The 23,648-nt window shown below is 53.4% G+C and overlaps 4 protein-coding genes across 4 annotated transcripts; 2 read left to right on the forward strand and 2 right to left on the reverse strand.

Moving 5' to 3' along the window:
- Window positions 1-6,444: 6,444 nt before the first annotated feature.
- On the forward strand, window positions 6,445-9,463 carry LRP88_04821 (uncharacterized protein; the record flags this gene model as incomplete). The annotated part of the gene is made up of 2 exons (XM_083241387.1): window positions 6,445-6,504; window positions 6,572-9,463. 2 exons carry the CDS (start codon window positions 6,445-6,447, stop codon window positions 9,461-9,463), a joined length of 2,952 nt encoding a protein of 983 aa, XP_083102535.1.
- Window positions 9,464-11,417: 1,954 nt separating this feature from the next.
- Window positions 11,418-13,475, forward strand: LRP88_04822 (acyl--CoA ligase; the record flags this gene model as incomplete). The annotated part of the gene is made up of 7 exons (XM_083241388.1): window positions 11,418-11,460; window positions 11,525-11,760; window positions 11,821-12,186; window positions 12,236-12,395; window positions 12,446-12,706; window positions 12,758-13,092; window positions 13,143-13,475. 7 exons carry the CDS (start codon window positions 11,418-11,420, stop codon window positions 13,473-13,475), a joined length of 1,734 nt encoding a protein of 577 aa, XP_083102536.1.
- A 238-nt stretch (window positions 13,476-13,713) lies between these two features.
- LRP88_04823 (major facilitator superfamily domain-containing protein) lies at window positions 13,714-15,680 on the reverse strand (the record flags this gene model as incomplete). The annotated part of the gene is made up of 5 exons (XM_083241389.1): window positions 13,714-14,281; window positions 14,330-14,452; window positions 14,503-14,755; window positions 14,805-15,418; window positions 15,469-15,680. 5 exons carry the CDS (start codon window positions 15,678-15,680, stop codon window positions 13,714-13,716), a joined length of 1,770 nt encoding a protein of 589 aa, XP_083102537.1.
- A 3,653-nt stretch (window positions 15,681-19,333) lies between these two features.
- Window positions 19,334-22,799, reverse strand: LRP88_04824 (ankyrin repeat domain-containing protein; the record flags this gene model as incomplete). Its single annotated transcript, XM_083241390.1, has 4 exons — window positions 19,334-19,374; window positions 19,442-19,512; window positions 19,569-22,632; window positions 22,685-22,799. 4 exons carry the CDS (start codon window positions 22,797-22,799, stop codon window positions 19,334-19,336), a joined length of 3,291 nt encoding a protein of 1,096 aa, XP_083102538.1.
- Window positions 22,800-23,648: the final 849 nt, after the last annotated feature.

Consider the following 23,648-nt stretch of genomic DNA (forward strand, 5'->3'; position numbering starts at 1 on the left):
TTCGGCACCTCTAAAGCCAAGGTCTTCATGTCGAGTGGAAAATCAGAGTCTCCTCTCAAGTGTTGAGTTCCCACCAAAAGGCATGCTACGTTCCACATGCATGAGCCAACCTCGAACAGCAACAGAACTGTCAAAAGGGCTTGTCATCGCATCGCTATCGTCAAGGCATGGCAAAACCCTGCCAATTGAATCCCCTAGTATTCCATCCTCTCGGTCGTTGAATCCTTTGAGAGGTGAAATCCAAAAAGGCGGGCTAGTTCGACAGGCAGGGGATCGTACATGCAGGCCATGGGACAAAGGATCCACGATGGAACTCGGCAACATGACACCTCACGCAAAGAACGAAAGAAACTGGCTCTGGCCGAAGGAGGACGGAAGCGAAGAAGCCGAGGTGGCATCATCTGGTATCTCGGGTCGGTTCATGAGGTGCTGAAGAAACGCGATTGGTGGTTGGACCACGGAAAAGGAGCAAAACTGAGGAGAGAAAGCTGGAACACTGTCAGTACCAACTTGCGGTGAGAGTAACGCTTGAACAAGTTGAGTTATCGCCGTGTTCAAGGCTCCATCAAAGAAGGAGTCTCCAGAGTTCCAGCGGTTTAACCAACATAGAGCGCGGTCAAGTCGCAACACTTCTTTGTTTCGACACCTGAAGTCATAACACAGACCTCCAAAGCTGAAAATTGGCTCAGCCCTAGAGTTACGCATAAAAGAGAACTCGAATGCCTTTTCTGTCTTAGAGATCTGCCGAACGAGTGGGCAACACGGGGTTAAAGGGTTTGAGCCATATCGCTGGTGAAACCGGCCCGAGTCCGTGTCCTTAAGGGGGTTAACAAATATAGAAGCCCGAAGCGGGCCAAGAAAGAGGCGGCCTTGATGATCATCTTGAGATGATAGCCCTGGAAGGCGCTGGCTCGCATGCCCCATGAATCTATCTCTGCCCACGGTCGAACTCTCCCAGATTCATGACCCTTGCCCGGCCCTGTGGATGAGGCCAGGATGAATAAGTGGTAGAAACGAAATCCACCACTCAGCTGGGCACGGACAAGGACAAATGGAAGATTCCACACTTCACTGCCACCTCCTAGGGGTCCCGAAAGAGAAAAGGAAGCCGCGTGCTTCAGGTGTCCAGCGCCCGATGTAGCATCACCTCCGCCCATGGACCAACAGAGGAAGGCACCGGAACCCAGATGCAGGTACCCGGTCCTGGCCGACTAGCAGGCACAAGGCTGGCAGGCTGGGCCATCGTCGGCCGCAGGAGTTGTTCATAGGCCATGGTCCGGTTCCCCTGTCGGGGGATGCTAGGTACGGCATCTCGCCACGGCCATGTCCCCACGAGGGGTTCGGCAAACGTAGACGGAAAAACATGGCACCAACGTCCAAGGAGAAATAATTTGACGGACAAGCCGTTGGTTGAGTCAAGCTTGCTCACTGAAATCCTTCCGTAGCTCTGCAGCCTTGGCCATGAGAAAACAACGCCGGCAGCCAACATGTCGGGCATTTTTGTGCATGAAACGGCCGGACAACCACCAAAGAAGACACTTCTGGGCCGACGATCAGTGGGGAAGGCTGAGGCAAGGGAACCTGGCACGAGAAAAGGAGGAATCGGAGGCCTGGAAGTCGATCGACCAGGACGGTTAATCAATCGCCCAAGCGTCTGGCGATGAACGTGCCACAAGACATGTCAAGAGGGCAGAATTCGATGCCTGTATCTCAAGGTTACCTGCGAGTGAACCAACATACGCACGCGAATCTTAAAAAAACGTACGACCATGTTTGATTGCAAATGTGCACTTAGCAATTGATTGAGGCCCGCTCTGCGACAGGACGCAACACAAAAGTGCATCGGATTGACTCGTAGTCTCGATGTAGAGACGTTGCTTCACCGTTCAAAAGTAAAAAGAGGGTCGCAGCTTGGGTGGATGGCGTCGGTCGGTAGGTAACACGGCCATGACAGATCAAATCGCGGGTTTCAGCAAAAGCCGCCATCACCGCAACTCGAAACGCGATAGAGCCAGAAAAAGAAGACACTGGGGAGCACCCTTGCGTCCTTGATCTTTCTGGCTAGTGTCGCCTGGGATCCCCTCGGCGGGCCAAGAAAGTCCCCGGTCATGAACAGCTTCGCTAGGGGTAGCACATCCCATCATGGCTCGACCTGCGAGAGAACAACCCCTGACAGAAAATACGACAAACCCCGGAAGCGGCGGGAATGGCGACGTTCCGTGATTGACATGTTTTTCCGTCTCAGGCCATCATCTCTGAGACTCCAGCCGGGACAGCACTTGGACCAATTCGCAGCACCGTAATTCACCGTCCAACAAGTGGGGGATGATGTGCTTCTAGAAGCCCTTTCAAAACAAGCGACGCAAGAGGCGCAAAATGGGTCCGACGGCGCGCGGAGACTACGGCGAACCGTCGTTGACGGACGCCAAAACAATGGCGTGAGCAAGCCACAGGGAGCTGTCTTTCGATAAGCTCCAGCGTCACTGGAGTAGAAGCGGGTTAGTGTTCAGGTGTCTAGTCAACAATAACAGTTCGTACCTGAACTATAGTGACGTTGACAAAGTGCCTGCTTCCGAGAGGCTACGGCGTAAAAACTCTGTGAACAGAACGGGAAATTAAACAAGGAACCGTGGTCTCCGGTCTACCAAACAAGTGTGGTGGAGGGCTATTCCGATTCGGCCGTCGCCAGATTCAGGTGAGGGAACCGTGTTTTGGTGGAATCGGTGACGGACGGACTGGAGTTTTCATACCGAACGACTGTGCTTTTTTGTTTCGACTGTTGCTGTATTTGGTTGAAACATTTTGGCGAGAGAGATTTGGCGAGTAAGCATGCAATCAAGGTTGATGTGAAGAATCCTTGACAGCCGTCGATGCGACCCGTCAGTCATATCACAAACAAGCGTGTTGAAGGCCTCTCGACAATCTTCACCCAGCGTGGGCGTCTCTGCGTCGGAAATTATGCTTAAACCATGCGGTGCAAGTTCTTTAACTGCAGTCGACTCTTCATATCCTATCGTTCTGGTCTTGTCCCGCAAAGGCGGTTGCTGTTGAGATGCTGGCGGTTAACTCTGATCTTCATCACCTACCCGGGACTTGAGAGCAACGGCCAATGCGCGCTGATCCATCCGTAAACGGAGATGTCTCATCGAGTGATTCCTAGAATAAGCACAAGTAAAACCAGCCCGGATGTTTCATAGGGCCTGACCCTTGCCATGTCTTTTTTTGAGACCCTTCAGTGTCCAATATGGCTTTGTTCAGGATCCATTGGTGAACTTTGAGGGCGGCAAGGCTGGACCCTTTGCTGCTTTGTCTCAGATCGGGTCACTGACTGAGTTGTGATTGGCTGCCCTGATGTTGAAACAACCAGGGGCAGCCTGTCCTGAGACAACTCCAGCGTCAAACGACGCCACGCGATGGTAGCGCGGGCGAGGTGCTAAAAATGAACACCCACCAAGACGGAGGATTCAAGAGAAAGAAGAAAACTGGGGAAGTCATGGACTTGGGCGCCATATTTTTGCCTTTCCTGGTTCCGACAGCTATGACGAAGACGGAATTGTCGATGGCAGAGATGGCAGAGGGACCTTTGCTTGTGCTCGGCGCTGAGGCCAGCCGCCTGTCTCAGTTATCGTTGCTCGAGCGTTGTCTGGTATCCGTCGGGGGAGTACGGAGTATCCGACAGCGAGTTGATCTGAGGTCAAGAAGTGCCAGTGTCAAGCAACCAAGATGCCCAGGGAATTCCGCGTATGACGGCATTGCAAAACAAAACCACCAGATTGGAAAGTTACGAGCTAGAACAAATCGACAAATCCGGAGATGATGTTTCCTCGACGCGAGATTGGCTTCTAACTCGGTGTTGTGAAGCCATCACCTGCAGAATGTGAGTCCCATGTCACGGAACCCCATCGGTCAGGCGATGCAAATGTCAGGGCGGCCCCATGCCAAGCGGGCTGTCTCTGGCCGATGTCTCCCACGGACCTTGGCCACGCTTGAATCCCTGACGGCCACGAACGTTTATTCATGATCAATGGCTGGTTGTACGCTTAATCCCGGAGCGGGACGGTGGCAACGGTGGCAGGGTGGAGTGGCCCTATCTCGGGCGTTGAATCGACCTCGGTACGATGCTGCAAAACGGGGAAAGCGTGCAAGTTGACCATCCTGGAACAATTCTTTGGTGCCTTCCAACGGGCGTCGACTGCATGAATCTGTGCAATTTCTCGAGGTAGCATCCCGTGACGGATTTGTACTGACGTTGCTGTAGATTGCATGGGTGAGCCTACCATGGTATTTCCGGAGGCCATTGGTAGATCCGCCGACGGCAGTGAGGATCAACCACATGGCACGGAGGCGAATGTATTTTTGGTGCTTATGCGGATGCTGTGTTTCTGACTCGAGCCTACCCGGCACTGACAACGTCGTGCTGGCGATGGAAGCCATGATTTGTTTGCGCAGGATCAAGGAAGAAGCAAAAGGACATCCCTACTGTGATGTATGAATCCTGTGGCATTGGACGTTGAGGTTGTAGTGGCGGCCTCCATTTTGGCCACTAAAAGTTGGTTCCCTTCCATTAGCACCTTCCCTCTGCAAGTCATGCCCGCTGCTGCTACTTTCCGCGGATAGACGCCCAATGCCTTCAGTTGGTGGCTTTCTGGGGAAAGAGCCACCAGAGACATTCTCCTACAGGGGCCAAACCGCCACAGGAAGAACTTGCTCCCTCCCATCATGACCCCTTGACTGATGCATCCGCTCCTCCACCGACCTCACTGGCTCCCGCAAAGACACCCCCAAACCTCGAGCCGCCAGGGCTCCATCGAAGCGCTGCAAGTCTATTGGTGGGCGCATCGCCCGTGGTATCCGTACCTGCAGATGCTGCTGGAGGGGCATCAACAGAGCCCCACCACCCACCAAAAGGAGGTGCTTAACGCTCTCTGATAAGGTGGCGAAGCGTTTCAACGATCAGGTTGCACTTGGCCGTACGCGGAGCTCAATGGAACATCAACAGGCCCCAGCAACGGCAGCGGCGGTATGAGAAAGCATGCTGGCTTCAGGAGACAAAACGCCGAGCAACAACAACTGGCGGTGGGTTTCTCCTATCACGATCAAGCCGGCTGGAGATGTGCACTGATTGTCTCGCTTTGTGCTCGCCTTGTGCTTTGTGGCCTCACATCTCCAGCTCGTCTACCATCACCGCAACGCCGTCGTCGGTGAAAGCCCACAAGTTGAGGACAAAGCGCAAGCCTCTCGCTTTGTCTCTGATTCGCCGCACATCAGCTCGCTTCTTTGTCGACGATCTGCCCTTTGGCGTCTAGTCGACAGATCTAGCGAGCCGTCATTGCTCAACAACTGCCCCGCAGCGGTGCCTGATAGACGCCCGCCCCGCGACATTCAGCATCAAAGACACCAAAGCGCTCTGTCAACAGCTCATGCGGCTGATCCAAAGTTAGCACATCGGAGCTTTCAACAAAAATATGCATAATCTTGTCCGACTCGGGAATAGTCACATCTCTTGACACACATAGACAACGCAGGATGGATGGGCCATGGATGCACAACGCGGCAATGCACAATTGGGCATCTGATAGGGAACACAATGGCATAAACAAAATATGCCAACGGATCCAAGTCTGGGCTGCGAAGAAGAAAGGGGATGCCTCCTTACCCATGGTCAGGCACAGGCATCACATTGGCCGCTGTCGATTTTCCCGTGCTCATGGTGCCAGCACGCTCGGCCATCAGTCCATCCAGCCTTCAGGACCACATTGGTGCCCTGGTCTCGGCAGCAAGAAAACCCCCTGGATGCGCTCTGGCAGGGCTTCTACAAATTGTTTGGCTTCGCTTAGCTTGCTGTTGGATACCCTTGTCAGCGGGGCCTCGCCCAGGTCCCAGATCCCTGCACGGTGGCCCTGGTTCCTTGTTCCTGGAACCGCCCTCTGGACTGCAAACCGCTAGGCCAACACCACCTCACCGGAGAGCTTGGACGGTGGATTGGACCGCTGCACTGCTCAGGAGCCTCACGAGCCCTGTTGTCTCCTCCAGCCGTGCTCAACCTGACCCAGACGCACACCAGGGGCTTCCATCGTCGGTGCCTTCTCCACTAGCCATGGATGGCTGAGGGGCGCATGCTTGGCACCAGATGCCGGGCTGGCCGGCCTTTGTGCTCTGCAGTCAGTCTCCCACGTCTTCTCGTCTGGATGTATGGACTGCATCTTGGGTATATAGTAGCTTCGCATGCCCTCCCATCTTTGGCTTTTCCTCTTGCTTCATCACCACCTTCATCTTTTCTTTTTTCCTTTACTCTAAGCAAATATCTCTTTTCCTTTCTGGTGTCAAAGTCATTCGTTTCCTTTGGCCCACACGTCTCTTAATTACATTCTCACTATCAATTATCTGCACTCATTCGCTACTACCAACTAGTTATTACAACAAATTCTTCGACAACCATTCACAATGAAGGCTACCTTCGCCCTCCTGGCAGTTGCTGCCAGCCTTGGCGAGGTTTCCGCTACCGTGAGTATCCCTGCTCTCCACAGAGCCTCATCTCATCTCATCGGATCGCATACTTACACATTTCTAGTGGGGTAACTGGAAGGAAGCTCCCAAGTACTCTCCCCCTCGTGCCGTTGACAACAAGTGTGACGACAAGCAGAAGGGTGGCTGGTCTTGGGGTGACCTCGACGTCGGCCGCTTCGATAAGTACAACGACTGGGACTTCAGCGGCTGGACCTGCGGAGAAGACAAGTCGAAGCGTGATCTTAGCGGCCGTACGTTCGGAAAGACCATTTTCGGAGAGTGTGGCTCCTCCAAGGAGTCTGCTCCCTCTTTCGGCTGCAACAGCGGTAGCTGCGGTGGTGGCTATGACAAGTTCTCTGTGAAGAAGTTCCACGTCAAGCCCGAGTTTGACTGCCGCCTCGAGTTCCACTATGAGATGCCTGACGGCTCCAACTGCAAGCACCAGTCCGACTGCTCCAAGGACGGTACCGATGTCTACAACTCTCAGTGTGGTGGTGCCAAGAAGGTCCACATCGTCTACCCCAAGCAGCCCAACAAGCCCAAGGAGAAGTGCCGTGTCGAGATCCCCCAGATCGACTTCGACTGCGACAAGCCCGAGAAGCCCGTTTGCACCAAGTGCCAGCAGACCCAGACCTTCCCCTACGGTGACAACACCAAGACTTTCCCTGGTGGCGACCACACCAAGACCTTCCCCTACGGCGACAACACCAAGACCTTCCCTGCTGGTGAGGAGACCACCACTATTCCCAGCGGCGAGGAGACCACTTCTTTCCCCGGCGGTGAGGCTACCACCAGCGTCCCTGTTGGTGAAGAGACCACCACTGTCCCCAGCGGCGAGGAGACCACCACCTTCCCCGGCGAGGAGTCCCAGACCGTTCCCACTGGCGGCGAGAACACCCAGACCTACCCCAACGGCGAGCAGACCACCAGCTTCCCCGGAGCTGAGGAGACCACTAGCTTCCCCGGCGGCCAGGGCACCACCAGCGTCCCTGAGGGTGAGGAGACTACCACTGTTCCCACTGGCGAGGAGACCACCACTGTCCCCAGCGGCGAGGAGACCACCACTGTCCCCAGCGGCGAGGAGACCACCACTGTCCCCAGCGGCGAGGAGACCACCACTGTCCCTAGCGGCGAGCAGACCACCAGCTACCCCGGCGGTGAGGAGACCACCAAGACCTTCCCCTACGGTGAGGAGACTACCATTATCACCACTTTCGACAGCACCTCTACCATCTACACCACTGAGATCACCACTGTCACCTCTTGCGGCCCTGAGGTCCCTGACTGCCCCGCTACTCATGGTACTCCCGTCATCGTGACCCAGACCATTCCCCTGACCACCACCATCTGCCCCGTCACTGAGACCCGCGTCGAGACCAACCCTCCTGCTGGTGAGACCGTCCCCGCTACTCAGCCTGAGGGCCAGAAGACCACCACTGCTCAGTCCCCTGGTGAGACCCAGTCTGTCCCTGAGGGTGAGGGTTCCCAGACCGTCCCCACTGGTGAGGAGACCAACACTGTTCCCGCTGGTGGTGAGGAGACTGTCCCCGCCACTGAGCCCGAGGCCGGCAAGACCACCACTGCCCAGTCCCCTGGTGAGACCCAGTCCGTTCCCGAGGGTGAGGAAACCGTTCCCGCTACCCAGCCTGAGGCCGGCAAGACCACCACTGCTCAGTCCCCTGGTGAGACCCAGTCTGTCCCTGAGGGTGAGGAGGAGACCTCTTCCGTCATCACCACCACCTACGACAGCACCTCCACCGTCTACACCACTGAGGTCAAGACCATCACCTCTTGCGGCCCTGAGGTCACCAACTGCCCCGTCACTGCTGGCACACCCGCTGTTGTCACTGAGACCATTGCTGTTTCCACCACCATCTGCCCCGTCACCGAGACCCTGACTGGCTCCAAGCCCAGCGGCACCAAGCCCGCCAACGGCGGTGACAAGACCACTGAGGGCTCTTCCCCTGAGGCCACCACCGATGTCCCTGAGGAGGAGACCACTGTTGTCACCACCTACGACAGCACCTCCACCGTCTACAGCACCAACGTCAAGACCATCACCTCTTGCGGCCCCGAGGTCACCAACTGCCCCGTCACCGCTGGTACTCCCGCTGTTGTCACTGAGACCGTCGCTGTCTCCACCACCGTCTGCCCTGTCACTGAGACCCAGACCCACAAGTCTCCCAAGCCTACTGGCTCCAAGCCCAGCGGCGACAAGCCCTCGACTGAGAAGCCCGAGACTCCCAAGGATGGTTACAACGTTCCTGACGTTGTCCCCAGCTGCCTGAACACCTTCATCCAGTACCTTGAGAACTGCGAGGACAACACCGATGCTGCCTGCTACTGCCCTGACAAGTCCTTCGTCGACAATGTCTTCCAGTGCCTGTACGCCCACGCTGACAACGACGACATCGTCGCTGAGGCCGTCTCCTTCTTCCAGGGCATCTGCGCTCCCTACGCTGAGCAGAACCCCGTCATTGCCACTGGTGCTGACGCCGTCACTGAGCACATCACTGTCACTGGCACCACCATCATCACCTCTGCTCACTACACCACCGTTGTTGTTGCCACCACTGTCACTGAGCCTTGCGTCTCCCAGGGCACCACCATTGAGGGCAGCAGCACCGTCAAGACCATCGAGACTGAGATCGTTGTCCCCGAGGTTGGCTTCACCTCCGGCCCCGCTGGCAACGGCCCCATCCCCGCTGCTCCCACTGCTCCCGCCACCGCTCCCGTCACTGCCCCCGAGGCTGGCGCCACTGGCTCTCCTGCCTACCCCGCCAACCCCGAGGCTCCCGCTGCTGGCGAGACTCTCATCACCAACAAGCCCGTCGCTGGCACTGGTGGTGTCCCCGTTCCCACTTCGGCTCCCGGCAACGTCCCCGTGACTGCTGGCGCCGCTCGCAACGGCATGGGCATCGCCGCTGCCATCCTGGCTGTCGCCATTGCCCTGTAAGGGTCTTGACGAGCACTGCACATAAGCTCTGTTTTCCTTGTTATCTATAGATTGGGTCTTGGTACCTGAGGCGGAACATGTATGTCACTTGTATATCCCGCATCCCGAGACCGCTCAAGCTTCTAGGGAAGCCCCAAAGCGCGCTCATCAACATGTATCATTCTTACGATCCTTACGAAAAATATGCATTGGTGTGGAACGTTGGAACTTACCCGACCCCCTGACGCTTGTCGTCGGGGTCGAAAATCACCGACATAAAAACAAAAAAAGAGCACGGGAAGTTACCGGCCGAGCCGACATGCATATAGACGCATATATACCCGCTGGCTGGTTTGTGTAATCTTAATATTGACTGATTTTTCTCTTTTCAATCAACTCCGATGCTCAATCTCTTTGTCCTTGTGATGCCTAAGCTGCAATTGCATTGCCTCGTGAATGTTAAGCACGAATTGACCCTTTCTGCTCGCCCTTGACCTTTAAACTGGTGCTCTCTTTGGTCTTTGACCTCCATTCTGCCCTAAACTCTTCCCTTTGCAGTATCCACTGATGTTAGAGGTGGACTGGCTCTACTCCTGTGCCTTGACACTAATGCCGTTGCTATTGGGATAGACTTTAGAAGTCGACGTACCTATTCAATGGTCTTGCCAACATAGGGCGCACAAGGTAACTGTGTCGAGTTGCATAGTATACAGAGTTTGTCCATCTTTGCTTATTTCCCCTCGTAGAATGTGGAGAACTCATCTTCATCTTACAAGTCGTAGCTAAAGTCAGGTACCAAGCGACACATCTGTCTTCCCGATGTGCATGTCAGCACCAGTCAGCACCAATCTCGATCCTTCGCGTGAGCTTATTTCAACGTCGGTGAACGGTACACAGACGGGAAAAACGGACGGGAAATTTTATTTTGTGTGGAAGGAGGGAGAGCAGATCTTTTCGAGTTGGTTGGTCGGCGTTGTCACGGTTGGGTTGTAGCCGAACGCACTGTCGAACTTGTACCACGTCCCTTGCAGCGGAAGCAACGGGCTCGAGTTCACTCGGTATTAAAGATGATGTATCTCCCCGAGAGGGTGGATTAGAAATCGCAAAATGACGTCCGAGTTGGAGAGGGACCACTTGCCGAGGCTCGACCCACTCAGTCAGGGAAGAGGAGAAAGAGAGAGGATGGTCGGTGATGGGAAATGCCGAATCCAAAGAGATGCATTCTGGGCGCGAATCTGGCTACAAGGGTCATGATGCAAGGACGGCCCTCGGTTACAACCCCGGTTATCAGAGCGCATCTACAGATTTGTTTCAGCGCATCACGCAGCGGAATTAAGAGATGGTGGTTCAAGTTCAAATTGGCTTTTCCTTCACCTTCTCTCCCCTTTGTTGCTCACGATCGTCATGGCTTCCGCCCTCCCCTATTGGCTAGGGTTACTCCAGTGTCTTTTCCGTGCCGAGGCCCTGGAGCTGGCGCACCGACGTTTGTGGGACTTGGGTGCTGCGGGACCCCAAAACAGTGGACAGGGTTGAAGAAATAAAGGAGACACTAGAAGAGCAATGCTACCTCTACCTTTCCTAAGTTTTGTGTGATTTACCACAGAGAAGTTTATATAAAATATTTAAAAAATTATTTCAAGAAAAAATGATAGTTTGAAAGTTCTACAAGTTATTTATGAAATTTATCAGATACGCTCAAGCCGTGTAAAGGCAACACTGAGTTAATATCTCTGTACTGGTGTCTTATTCATTCCCACCCCCCCTCGGCGCATGCGGGGGATGGAGCAGGTGGGCCAATGCCAAGGCCCCTACCCCAGCTTTTCCCTTTTCCTCGGTGGGAGGTCTTGAATTTGGCGACAGGAAGGCGCCGCCTTATCTACCTTCCCTTTCTCTCCCCAATTGCCTCTCCCTTTTCTCTCCCTCTCAGTCCCTTCACTCGCTTGCGCAGCTTAGATCTCCAAAACTTCCAGCAACAATGGTCTTTCTACCTCCCCCCTCAGTCCCAAAGCTCCCCTTTGGTATGCTCCCTTGCTCAGGCTTCTTCTGCCGTGACTCGCTTGCTCACTACGCGCCTACCTGCAGATCCTCCCGACTCAATCACCATCCCCGAGTTTGTCTTCTCCGACAAGTACGGCCGGAAGCCCTTGTCTCGGTCTAGAAGGCCCTACACCTGCGGCATCACCGGAAAGTCGTACACTACCTCCGAGGTCGAGGAGCGCGAGAAGCTGCTCGCCCGCGCGCTTGCGAAGCGCCTCGGCTATGACTTGACCGACGGCACAGAGTGGGACAGGGTTCTTGCGCTGTACTCCCTGAACACGGTTCGTATGCCTAGAGCTGTTGTGTGAGGAAAACACATGCCAACTGAACGCGTCGCACAGATTGACTACATTCCCTTGACCCACGCCGTCCACCGTCTCTCCGGCATCGTCACCCCCGCCAGTGCTGCATACTCTGCCCAGGAGCTCCAGCACCAGCTCGTCTCGTCCGGCGCAAATGCCCTGTTCACCTGCGTCCCTCTTCTAGAAAATGCCCTTGTCGCGGCCAAGGGCGCCGGTATCCCCGAGGACCGTATCTTTCTCCTCCCAGTTCCTGGCTTTGAGGCCAAGGCTCCGTTCAAGACTATCGACGACCTGATCGCTGAAGGCAAGGATGCTCCTGAGCTCAAGCCTCTGAACTGGGTCAAGGGTCAGGGTGCGCGACAGGTTGCCTACCTGTGCTATTCCAGCGGAACTTCTGGTCTTCCCGTGAGTGTTGGCGGTATTGATCGGGACCTCTTGGCTCACAAATCTGCAGAAAGCCGTTCAAATCAGCCATCATAATGTAATCTCAAACATCCTGCAGATGACCATCCAAGACGGCGTTGGTCGCAAAGCCGCCGGCGTCGACACTCAGGTCCAGCTCGGTCTATTGCCCCTCAGCCACATTTACGGGCTCGTGCCCGTTGCCCATTATGGTAGGTCTTCGTTTTCGTTTGGAAGCGTGGTTGATGCTGATTCTGCGCAGGCTTGTACAACGGAGATGAGACCGTCATTCTCCCACGCTTTGAACTCAAGATGCTCCTGTCCGCCATTCAACGGTTCAAGATTGAGCAGATGGCCCTTGTGCCCCCGATCATGATCCACATGTTGAGTAGCCAGGCTGAGTGCGCCAAGTACGACCTCAGCAGCGTGCGCTTCATCTTCAGCGGCGCTGCTCCCCTTGGAAAGGAGACCATGGAAGACCTTTGGAAGGTGTGGCCTGAGTGGAAAATCTGCCAGGGCTATGGTAAGCGAAATCTGTGCCCTCATCATTTTCTTCATGACTGACTCGGCCAAGGCCTCACCGAGACGTCTCCTGTCGTCACATCCACCAGCGAGCTGGACATCGACGCTGGCACCTCGGGAACTCTCCTCCCCGGCCTCAAGGCCAAGCTCATCGACACCGACGGGAGTGAAATCACCGAGTACAACAAGCCCGGCGAACTCCTTGTCCAGGGCCCGACAATCGTCCTGGGATATCTCAACAACGCCAAGGCGACTTCTGAGACCTTTGTGCACCACGAGGATGGTCGCTGGATGCGCACCGGTGACGAGGTTCTCGTCCGCAAGTCACCCAAGGGCAACGAGCACTTCGTCGTTGTGGACCGTATCAAGGAACTCATCAAAGTCAAGGTACGCCCATTAATTATGCTCATAGTTGATCGTTTACTTACATCGTGTAGGGCCACCAGGTTGCTCCTGCGGAGCTCGAGGCTCACCTTCTCAGCCACCCACTCGTCTCGGATTGTGCGGTCATCCAGGTTCCTGATCTGCGAGCCGGCGAGGTGCCCAAGGCGTTTGTCGTCAAGGCTCCCGAAGCCAAGGGCAGGTCTGACGACGAGGTGAAGCAGAGCATCAACAAGTTCGTCGAGGAACACAAGGCGAAGCACAAGTGGTTGAAGGGAGGCATCGAGTTTATCGATGTTGTGCCCAAGAGCCCCAGTGGCAAGATCTTGAGACGGCTGCTGCGAGACCGAGAGAAGCAGGCTCGCAAGGATAAGGGAGCCAAGCTATAGACGGGCGATTAGATACTAGACGTCTAGATGAGCGATGCGATTTGAGCATGTTGACACGGTATTTTTGTAGCTGTAGAGGGGGCATCTGAGCGTAGACTATCTTGCATTAAAGAGAGTCTAGGTGAGGTATCTAGAAAGCGAATGAACTTTTGGAATTACATGAACATTAATCTTTGTCGGAAACTCATTAGACAAGAACCCGCCTGCGATCCTGACATATCGTGAGAATAATACCCGTCTAGAAGACCATGCCCTGGGCCTGGGTGCTGCGGGCATCCTTCTTGCGGATGTCAATGTTCTTCCACATGAACAGGCACAGCACGGTGAAAGGGATGAAGCAAGCACCGGCAATAACCATCTTCTGCTGAACGACATCGTAGGCGCCAATGATGGCATCGCGCTCAGGGGAGTCCCTGGCGTAGCTCATTTGAACAGTGATGTCACCATAGATGGTGGCAGTCATGTTCTGAGCAGACTCGGGGAGGCGCCTAGCCAGCTCACCAGGGAGGACGTTGGTCCAGATACCACCGGCGATGGCAAGACCGATAGCAGCTCCAATGGAACCAAACATGCCCCACAGAGCGAGGGCGACAGCGACATCCTGGTGGTTGACTGAGGACATGACGGCGAGGCGAGCAGTCAGAGACCAGATACCGCTGTAGATACCGTTGAAGAGCTGACACATGACGAGCCAGTTGACAGCGGTGTGGGAGTGACGGAAGTGGATCAGCAGGGCAGTGCCGAGAACCATGAAGGGGACGCCGATGAAGGAAGGCCACTTGAAGTGTCCGAGGTATCGAATGGCACTGCTAGGGTCAGTTGTTGTTCATTGTTAGTTACGCGGGGAGACTCACAGTCCGACGAAGGGACCAATGAAGGCGGCCATCAGGGAGAACGAGTTGAGAATGTAACCAGAAGTGGTGATGCTCTCGAAGTGAACGACCTGCAGGTAAGATCCGTAGTAGCCATCCCAGCAGCTGACACCAGTTAGATCAAGACACAAAGATATCCGATCAGGGTTACTCACAAGATCGAGGCAAACATGAGGCCGTAGATAAGGCAACCACCCAGGACGGTTCGGTTGGAGAGGAGATGGAAGGGGAAGTAAGGCACAGGGGCGAAGAACTTCTCCCAGACAACAAAGGCGGCGATGAGAACGACTCCGAGGACGATCATGGCGATGATGTAGCCACTAGCCCAGCCGTTGGGGGCCTTGGAGGCTAGGTTGAAAGGGAGTAGGAGAAGCGACCATCCAAAGGTAGTAAGGCTGAGACCGACGACTAGAACAAGTTAGAAGCAGTAAAGGCTAGGGTTTAGAGTTAAACATACCATCAAATTGCACAAAGTGGTACTTGATAGACTCCCACACGGTGCGGTTGTGAACCTTTTCGGGGGCAAGTCCCAGCTTCTGAGCCTTGATCTCGCTCATGATGAAGATGACCATGACGGGAATGCAAAAGGCAAGCAGGATGATGCAGAAAGCACCAAAAGCCCAGCGGAAGTTGACGTTGACGTAAAACAGCTCGGCAATCTTGGGACCAGCAAACGTCGACGAGATGGTGGGCGTATAGTTGAGACCCATGATGATCAATCGGTTTCGGAGGGTGGTAGTGTCGGCAACAACCACGTCGATGACATAGATGAGACCAAGATGGCCAACCCAGTACAGCGTGTGAGCGGCAGCGTACATCTCGACGTTCTTGCAGGTGGCCTTCATGATCATGCCAACGACGATGAGGAACACCATGGAGCCGAAGCCCCAAACTCGACCCCAGATGTCAATGACCTTTGCGATGGGCAGGGCGCAGACGCCGCCGAGGATGGTGGCGACGATGCTCGTGGTCGCGATGAGGCCGTGCTGGGCGAAGGCGGATGTTACGTAGGGGACGAGGTTGGACTGGACGGCTTGGAGGAGACTGTCGACAAAGGCGACGAGCCAGACGCTGGACAAGTCAGTAAGCATTCTCTTGGTTGAAGATCTCGATTGACTTACAAGATAAAGGTGGCAATCAGCATCTGCTTTGACCAGACAGTAGTCATGGCCTCGGCCTTCTTGACACCCTGCTGCTTGAACTCATCATCGGACAAGTCCTTGAGATCCTCTTCGGCGATCTCATTGTTCTTCTCGTTGCCGGCGACCTTTTCAATGTCGGGAATCGACACCTCGTTAATGGGCTCGGGCCCAATCTGAGTGTGAGTCGCCATTGAAGCAAGAGATTGGTCCTTCCAAAGTAAAGGAGGCGAGTTGCAAGACGGAGTGGTGAATGAAGAGGAGCTTGCACGACAAGAGAGCTTTCACAAGGTGGGAGGAGTGCCCTGTTAAGTACCCTTTCTTCGGCCAAGATGCGACGCTGTCAGTACCTAGACGCAGACTTGTTGACAGGGTCGGCGATGATCGTCCCTCTGGCGAGCCATGGTTAGACTCGTGGGATGGGTCTTCCAAGGGCCTAGAGTTCTGACGGTCCCCATAAGCATGAGGCGAAATAATCGAGACGCCAGATGGGAGGAACATCTCCAACTCGTCTCAAATAAATTACCTAAAAATGTTGAAAAGATAATAGAAGTTATTATTTCGTTAATGGACACTGTCCAAGTATTCTGGATTATTCTATAAATTTTATCGTAGCTGTACGATCATCTGTTGAGGAGATACAACAATGCCTCCATCCCAGATGCCCTCTTCTTTTTTTTTCCATGACCCGCGCCCAGGCCAAACCCCCAAACATCAACCCATGACTGGACAATCCCACGCTCGCCATGACACACTAGATAAACAAAGCTCATTACTACCCTGCGGGTGATTCGCAGCGGCGTCTGCCGCTGGAACATAAGTTCCCAACGTTGCATCGAATCTCCAAGTCGACATGGAGAGAAAAGGCCGCACCGCGTCCCACTACGTCCCACCATGTCCGTCCAAGACCCTGGGAATAACACCAGAAAACCCCCAGATGACAGGGTTAAGCTGTCTAAGGCCCCTTTGATTGGTCGGAGCTTATTTCCTAAAAGCTACCGGGCATGGCCCGGGGTTGAGGTTGGTGGCGGCATCCCATCCCCAAGAGCTCGGCGCGGGCATGGCTAAGGAGGATCATCGCAAATTTTCGGACACTAGTTCGATAATCTGATCATCTGATAATCGCTGACCAAGTGCCATCAGGGCAAGAGATCGGCCAACCTCTTGAGGCACAGCAACGGGCTCGTCCATGGTACTGGTGTTCCCTTGGCATTAACATGTGATTAAGACGACTCTGAGGATATACGCCAGTCGAGGTCTCGACTTTAACACTGAATCAAGACTGCCTGATTGCAGAGATGAAGTCAAAAGAGTCTCTTCACGTCGACTGTTGGCCGAGTCAGAATAGCCTGCTCAACAGCGCGTCTGCCGCGCTTCTCGACTCGGAGCGGCACGCCGTCAACAAGGATGAGAAGAACAATGGCGAGATGGGGGCTTCGATTAAGAAACCGCCACCTGCGCCAAGATCGGGTTTTGGCCTGGACCAGGTCCCAAGCCATAGCCCGGCAGTAGGAACCGGCATGAACAGGGTCCTGCTCTGCAGTTTTGCGCCTTGGCGTCTAACAGAAACTCTGTGAGGCCATATCCAAACTCTTGGGAATCAGATTCTCAAACCACTTTCCAACGTCCCACGCTGCATGTAGGTGTCGTTACATCGCAACAGAGCCATGCCCGTGGAACAGATGATCAAGCTCCTCCTGTCACCCATCGCTCGCAGGGTAAAAAAGATCAACTCCCCCCTTGTTCCCACCTTGATCGCGTACGAGCGTGGGTCCAAAAGTCCGAACCCACCAGTTCCAGTTGATTATTGAGGCAGCTAGCTCAATCCAGTCCAGGCGACCGAAAGGAGAAAAGCCGATGACCAGACGAGAAACAAGCAGGCCAGGAATGGTCCGCGTAAGAGAGGTAGGGAAAAAAAATTCTTCTCGAAACTGGGCAGCCTGGTCTTCTTGGCAAGCGGCCAGCAAAAGCTCCGTCTTGTCCCATGGGAACCTGGAAAGGCTAGAGCCAATAGTGGCAATTCTACCGGCGTAGTGGTAAGTCCATGCTCGTCGCGTGGGTTCATCGGATGGCATGTGGGGAGGCTTTACGTTGTTCATGACCATTCTAGCCAGAAGTGACAAGGCTTCAGGCCTCGTAGGGCCAGGAAGGCGTTCTCGTGAAGTGGGATTAAAGTTGAAAGACGATTCGTCAAAGAACGAGCGCTTCTTGGCGCCTTCGGTCCAGGCAGCTCTGGTTTTCCAGCGATGTCACCAAAGACGGGATCAAATCTTGACTGGGCCGGTGGGATAATCTCGACAGCGGATCCGGTTCTCCCTGCTGCCTCAGGTTTGGTCTGCTTGGCTGCGATCCACCTTTGCTTTCGTCCCTTAGCTTTCTCAAAGCTAATTGTGCTGATCGATTGCCACACTGTGTCAGAGGCGCATCTTCAAACCGCCATGTTTCTTGGACTGATTGATAAGATAAGATAAGATCGGCATGAGGCAAAAGACAAGAATCTCAGGAGTCCGACACTGTGTCTAACTGTGTCTTCCAGGACGCCCAGAATCTGACCCGCTCGATTGCCTGCACGGGTAAATGGAAGGGCTTCGGGCAAACCTGTGCTAAGATCAAGCGGCAGCATGTCTTCGCTTGTTTTCGCTGCCTGGCGGGCATATTTCCCATGACCCCCATTGCAATACCCGCGACCGACAGGCATGCCACCTCCGCAGGTTGAATTACATTCGCAAAAAGGTAGTAAAAGACTCCAAATAGGTGGTCCTGTAATGGTTCGGCGACAGGGATCAAGCCCGGCGTCCGCGTGGAGCTCGTGCAAGGGTCTCGCCATGCTTACTCTGGGGGTAAGGTTTTAACGCAACCTCGGCCAGGATCATCGAGTCGAGACTCTGGTCGGCCTGTTTTCCCTGGTCATGCCGACCATTCCCTTTATTTTCCGGCCGCGTCATGAGCGAAAATGAAGAGATACAGTGGAGTGTTTAGCGCGTGTCGAGATGTGAATGATTGTTCGTGCCTTGCCCGTTAGCCACAGTCTTGACGGTCTGGTTTCGATCGGTTTATCCGTCGTAGACGTGTGTTTCAAGACCCAGTTCACGAAGATCGCACCTAAGTGGTTATTGCTGGTGGTCGATGATTCGCGATCAAGCTCCGCTTGCCACGAACTATCATCGCCCCAGCCTGATTGTCAGACGACAAAGGAATTCTTGCAGAGAGCTAAACGTTCTAGCAGATGCAAGAATCTCTAGAGAGAGCAAGTCAAGTGAAGATCTTTGAGGAGACGCTGGTTCAAATAGAGCTTAGCGAGTGTGCTCCCACGTTTTGCCAATCAAGGTTGCATGACCCGCTATTCCTTCATCCTCCACGATTACCCTCACACGCGGGATAGTAAGACACTGTAATGATATTAGCATATCCTTCCCTAAGGGTAGCTATATATGTATCAGAAAAGTAATCAAAGAATAACTAAAACAAGATCTAGAGTATTAACTCTTATTAGGTTGCCTCCTTATTCTTTTAATGTTACATATGCATTGTTATTTTAGAGTAGAGAAAGCCTTTGAATTCAGGGTTCAACTTGGTGTCTTTGACCTTGTGTCGCCCAGTCGTCCTTCACGGCATCATTTTTGTCAATATCCATCACCACCAGTATGCCAGCCAACGCCTTCATGTATGCCTCTATTCTCTTTGCCAACCCACCTCATGCCCATCCAACTCCCTGTGCCAGCAAGAAACTCGTCACCCGACGTGTCTGATATGCTTGGCGTACCCGTCTCTCTACTTTCAAAAGAAATCCCCATCTCGTCTGTGATGATTCCTTCAAGTAATGGCAAATTCCCCGGTGCCTGCGGAATCACTGGCTGCATCGGTAGCCGTATTTGAAGTCCTCGCAAGCTAGGATCGACGTCCGGAATGCCCCGACGCACAGAATGGCGGAGTGGATTCCAAGGCTCATCTGTACCATGGATAAGCTCGTTGATGCCGTACCGGGTATCTTCTGGTCGTGTCTGGAGGATCATGCCTCCGGAAGACCTGGAATACGTTAGCTAACGGAAGATTGTCAACTCACGGGTACTTTTTCAACCTACCCTTGCAAGTGAAATGTCAGCTTTGTTTTTGACGCATCCGGATATGGTATCACTGCCAGGGGATCCTCCTGAAGGTCCTCTTCCATCTCGAAATCCAGCTCGTCCTCACCCATTCCACATTCCCTCAGCTCCCGAACCAATGAATACTGCCTCTTGAACATTGCCTGCTGGAAACAGGTTCTCTTGTTACGATTCTTGACGTAACCGTCAAATTTCGGGCTTCCTTGAAGAAGTTTGATATAAGTCATGGCTTCGCTCTGCCGCAGAGCCACGTGAACGGGGTAATCTCCATTGTGATCTCGGATGTTCACGTTGGCTTCCAACTCTTGAATCAATCTTTCGACAAGATCTTTTCGGTCACAGCGAATCGCAATGTGTAGGGCGGTCTCTCGGTCCTCGATTAGTCTGTTAATGTCCCCCTTCCCGTGCAAATGGTCCATCAAGATGGAAATGACATCTTTGACCCCTTTAGCTGCTGGGTGTTTGTTGCAGCCCTGCTCCATGGACCACACATCCACCCGAGCACCCCGGTTCAGCAGCAGCCGGACACACACTGGGTTGTCGTTCTCTGCCTCTGCCACAACGCTGAGCTGGCTGGCATTATCGCCGCGAAAGTTGGCATCGGCCCCACGGTCAAGGAGTGTCTCTGCGACGGCAAGCTCCTTCCGAGAGAGCGCCTTGCCCAGGGGTGTGACCTGAGGCACATTCAAATCTGGAGTCGTAGGCATTGTGCTTGCGCCGTTGTCTAGGAGCAGCTCGATACCTTCGATGTTGACGGGCTGGATATCAGCTGCCATTTCGATCACTTGATATAGAACCCAGTTGATTTCCTTACGAACCGCGTCTCTGCAAGACACATGGTTCAAGAGTAGTTCGGCGATGCGGTTGCGCTGAAGCAGGATTGCCAGAAGTAGGGGATTGCTTTCAAACTGTCTCTTTCGAACTCGAAGCTCTCGACTCGTGTTCCAATGCTCATCGCGAATGGTGTACTGGACCTTTTTGTCTGCAGGAAACCCATGTCTCAGAAGAGAATTGACCAACAATTCGTAGGGTTCCCTCCCCTTCGGATTGTAAGAGAAGTCGATGGCCTGCAATACGGCTTGCTTGCCATGGTTGACATTGAGCTTTTCGAGCGCATAATGCTGTAGTAGATGATCCACCATTTGAACGCTCTTCGCTCGAATGGTGGAAAGGAGCAGTCGTTCGGGGTGTTTTATCCTATCCGGCCGTCGGTTCAGAATTTGGTGTAGATAGCTGGCACAACCTAGCGAGGAAAGATATTCCAGTGCATCAAGGGGTAGATCCGAGGGGGTATATGGGTTGGCGCGCCTGGCCTCCATGAGCTCCCAGAAGACCCATAAGAAACAATAAAATGTCTCTTCTTCAAGTGCCTCAACAGGTCCTAGTTGAGCTGTGCAGCCAGACTTTACGTGATGGCCCCAGTTCTCGGCCGAGTAGCATAGGAATGGGTACTCTTTGCAGAAGGTCCCGAAATTTACCGCGTTCGGCTTGTCTGGATGTACTGTCTGGCTCCACTTGTAGCTGGAAGTGTTGTTGTCCTCACTTGCCTCGAATTGAACCAACTGCCCGCCATCTTTGGCGCCGGCAAAAATATCCAGAATCTCGGATGCTTCTGGAGGCAGATCTTCCTTCTTCAAATAGCTGAGGTACATTGTTGATGCTTCGTAAAGGAGACTATGCCCGTAGGCCTTGAGATCTTTGAAGGCTTCCCCAAGGCCCTGAGGCTTGCAGCGTTCGGTCAGGTAGTTCAAGGCTGTTCCATGACAAGGCTCAATGATGAATTCGGACCTAGCACCACTGCCTTTGACGTGGGTGATCTCCAAGAACCCGCGGTATCTTGTTTCGATCACGGTCTGCAAGTTTCGGTTGAATACATCAAGGTCATTCAGATAGTCCTTGCTGATTTTGCTGTTGGGTTTCCTTCTTTTGTGGTTGTTGATGCCGTTGTTGGTGTTGATCTTGTTGTTCATCTTGAAGATTTTCTCGTTATCGCTAAAAAACACGGCGCACTGTAGCTCTTCGACATTCAAACGTCTCGAGGCTGCTACCACAATGGACAGGACCTTTTCAACCTCATCTCGAACGTCTGGCTCTATACTGTTGAACATCATCTCGTAAAACTTCTCTAGGTCAGGTTGTAGATTGTTGAGAAGTTTCTCGGCCGAGGCTTTGGTCACCTCAGTACTCGTTATTGCGCGGTTGATCAGGTTTGCGCACACCAGCCGGACCCAAAGGAAGACTCCCTTGGCACGATCCTGAATTGCATCCGCAAGCGTTTCTTCCTCGCCCACGTGAATTTCTGTGAGCATTGGATAGACTTCTTTGATGTACATTTCAATATCTTGTTGGGTGTGCTTGTCAATCTCAAGTCTCGGAAGGACGCCGAGGCTTGTTAGGCCGGCCAAGGCATTGTCGATCTTGGCCTCTTGGGTGCTGGAAATGCATAATTTCAGGCGTCCGCCGCAAAGCTCGAATAGTTTCCGAAGAAAGGAGGTCATCTCGTGAAGTTCGCCGTCAAAATGGTTCCATGCATCCACAACGAGATAGATAATCGGGCGCTGGTGGTCTACCACGCTTCCCCAATACTTAAACACGTTCAAGCAAGCCTTCTTCAGGTCATCTCGAGGCCAGGTTGGTGATGACTGATGGGCTGTGCGCCCCAGGAAAATTGGGTGAGCTTGTTCGAAAGCATCGGAGTCCGCTTCGACGAGTTGGAATAGGATGGACCTCAGAAACCCTTCAAACGTCCGTGAGGGATCTTGGCCGGCATAGTGAAAGAAGTGACTAATGACGATGGTCTTTCTGGAAGGGTTTTGGAGACGAGCCCACGTAACAAGTGCTTCGTCCCCGGTCAGGTATTTCATGAATGTTGATTTCCCAGATGCACGCTTCCCAACCAGGTGGAAAACGTTCTTTTCAGGAAGCTCAAGCCAGGACTTGAAAGTCTCATTGAGCCCAATCCATTGAAATGTCCCTTCGAGGTGAGAGCTCACAGTCTGGAACCGCTCCCGAACTTCAGGAAAGGCAAACGAGCGCAAGAATGCTATGAGGACCGATTAGTATTTCGCTTATGTACCAAAGAAGAAGAGACATACCTTCCCGGGCTTTCAACGCGTTCTCATCAGCCTCGGTTTTCTCAGCAAGCTCATTCTTGGGCTTGGTAAAGCGAACTGCCTTCACGATTTGAGCTATGACGCTGCGGTAAGCCATGATAGCTAGACCCCGTCTTGTCGATGGGGATCTTGGCCATGGTCTGTGTGGTTGTTAGGTGAGAGGGTTGGCTGATGATCAGTCCTCGCGACAGGCAGCGAAACCACTTTATACCCATCGGTCGCGCTGTAGATTTTTTTCTACTTTGGCCAAGGCTTTTATGCATGTCTTAAGCATAGCCAATGGCTGTGTGCTGCGCATTCTAGGCGCCTATCCTGGGCGGTTAATGCAACGTGTTGGTCCTGACAGCCCGGGCAGCCCAGCAGGCATTGATGAGAGGGAATTGGCACATCGCTGAGGCTTCCTAGCTATTCTCATCAAATTCTCATCACTATCTTGTTTAATTCTGTATAATTACAATCTTAGAAGAGTAGAAGGAGTGGTAATGTTTGAGAGTTCTTTTGATGTTTACTCTCGCTGTTCACCTCATCCAGGTGCTTACCCTGGGGCGTGAGCAATAAATGAGTGCCAACCAGCCGACTTGTGGTAAATGTTCATTTTTATGAGGAAATCTTTCTTTATAAACCTATCGCGTCCGCTTCCACAGAGCCTGCTTTGACTGTGCTCCAGGGTGTCGACACAGCCTCAACGGCTGGGATCCAATCAGCCCTTCAGCAGGCCCTCGACCTTCTTGCGGTAACGAGTACAAAGGCAATCGACTCTTGTTCTTTCCACTATTGGGTATGCAAGGAAAGAAATCTCATCGGATACTTTTCATTTAAGTGCTATGTTTACCAACAGCCGCAGGATAGTGGTGGCTGCCTTCGATCCCCCATAGCCTAAATAGGTTATCGCCGGTCACATCATGGTGACTCAATACGACCACTGATAGAGATCCCGCGGAGCATG

Source organism: Fusarium phalaenopsidis (assembly GCF_050370095.1).
Source record: "Fusarium phalaenopsidis strain FUZ10S chromosome Unknown contig_32292, whole genome shotgun sequence".
Classification (NCBI taxonomy): Eukaryota; Fungi; Ascomycota; class Sordariomycetes; order Hypocreales; family Nectriaceae; genus Fusarium; species Fusarium phalaenopsidis.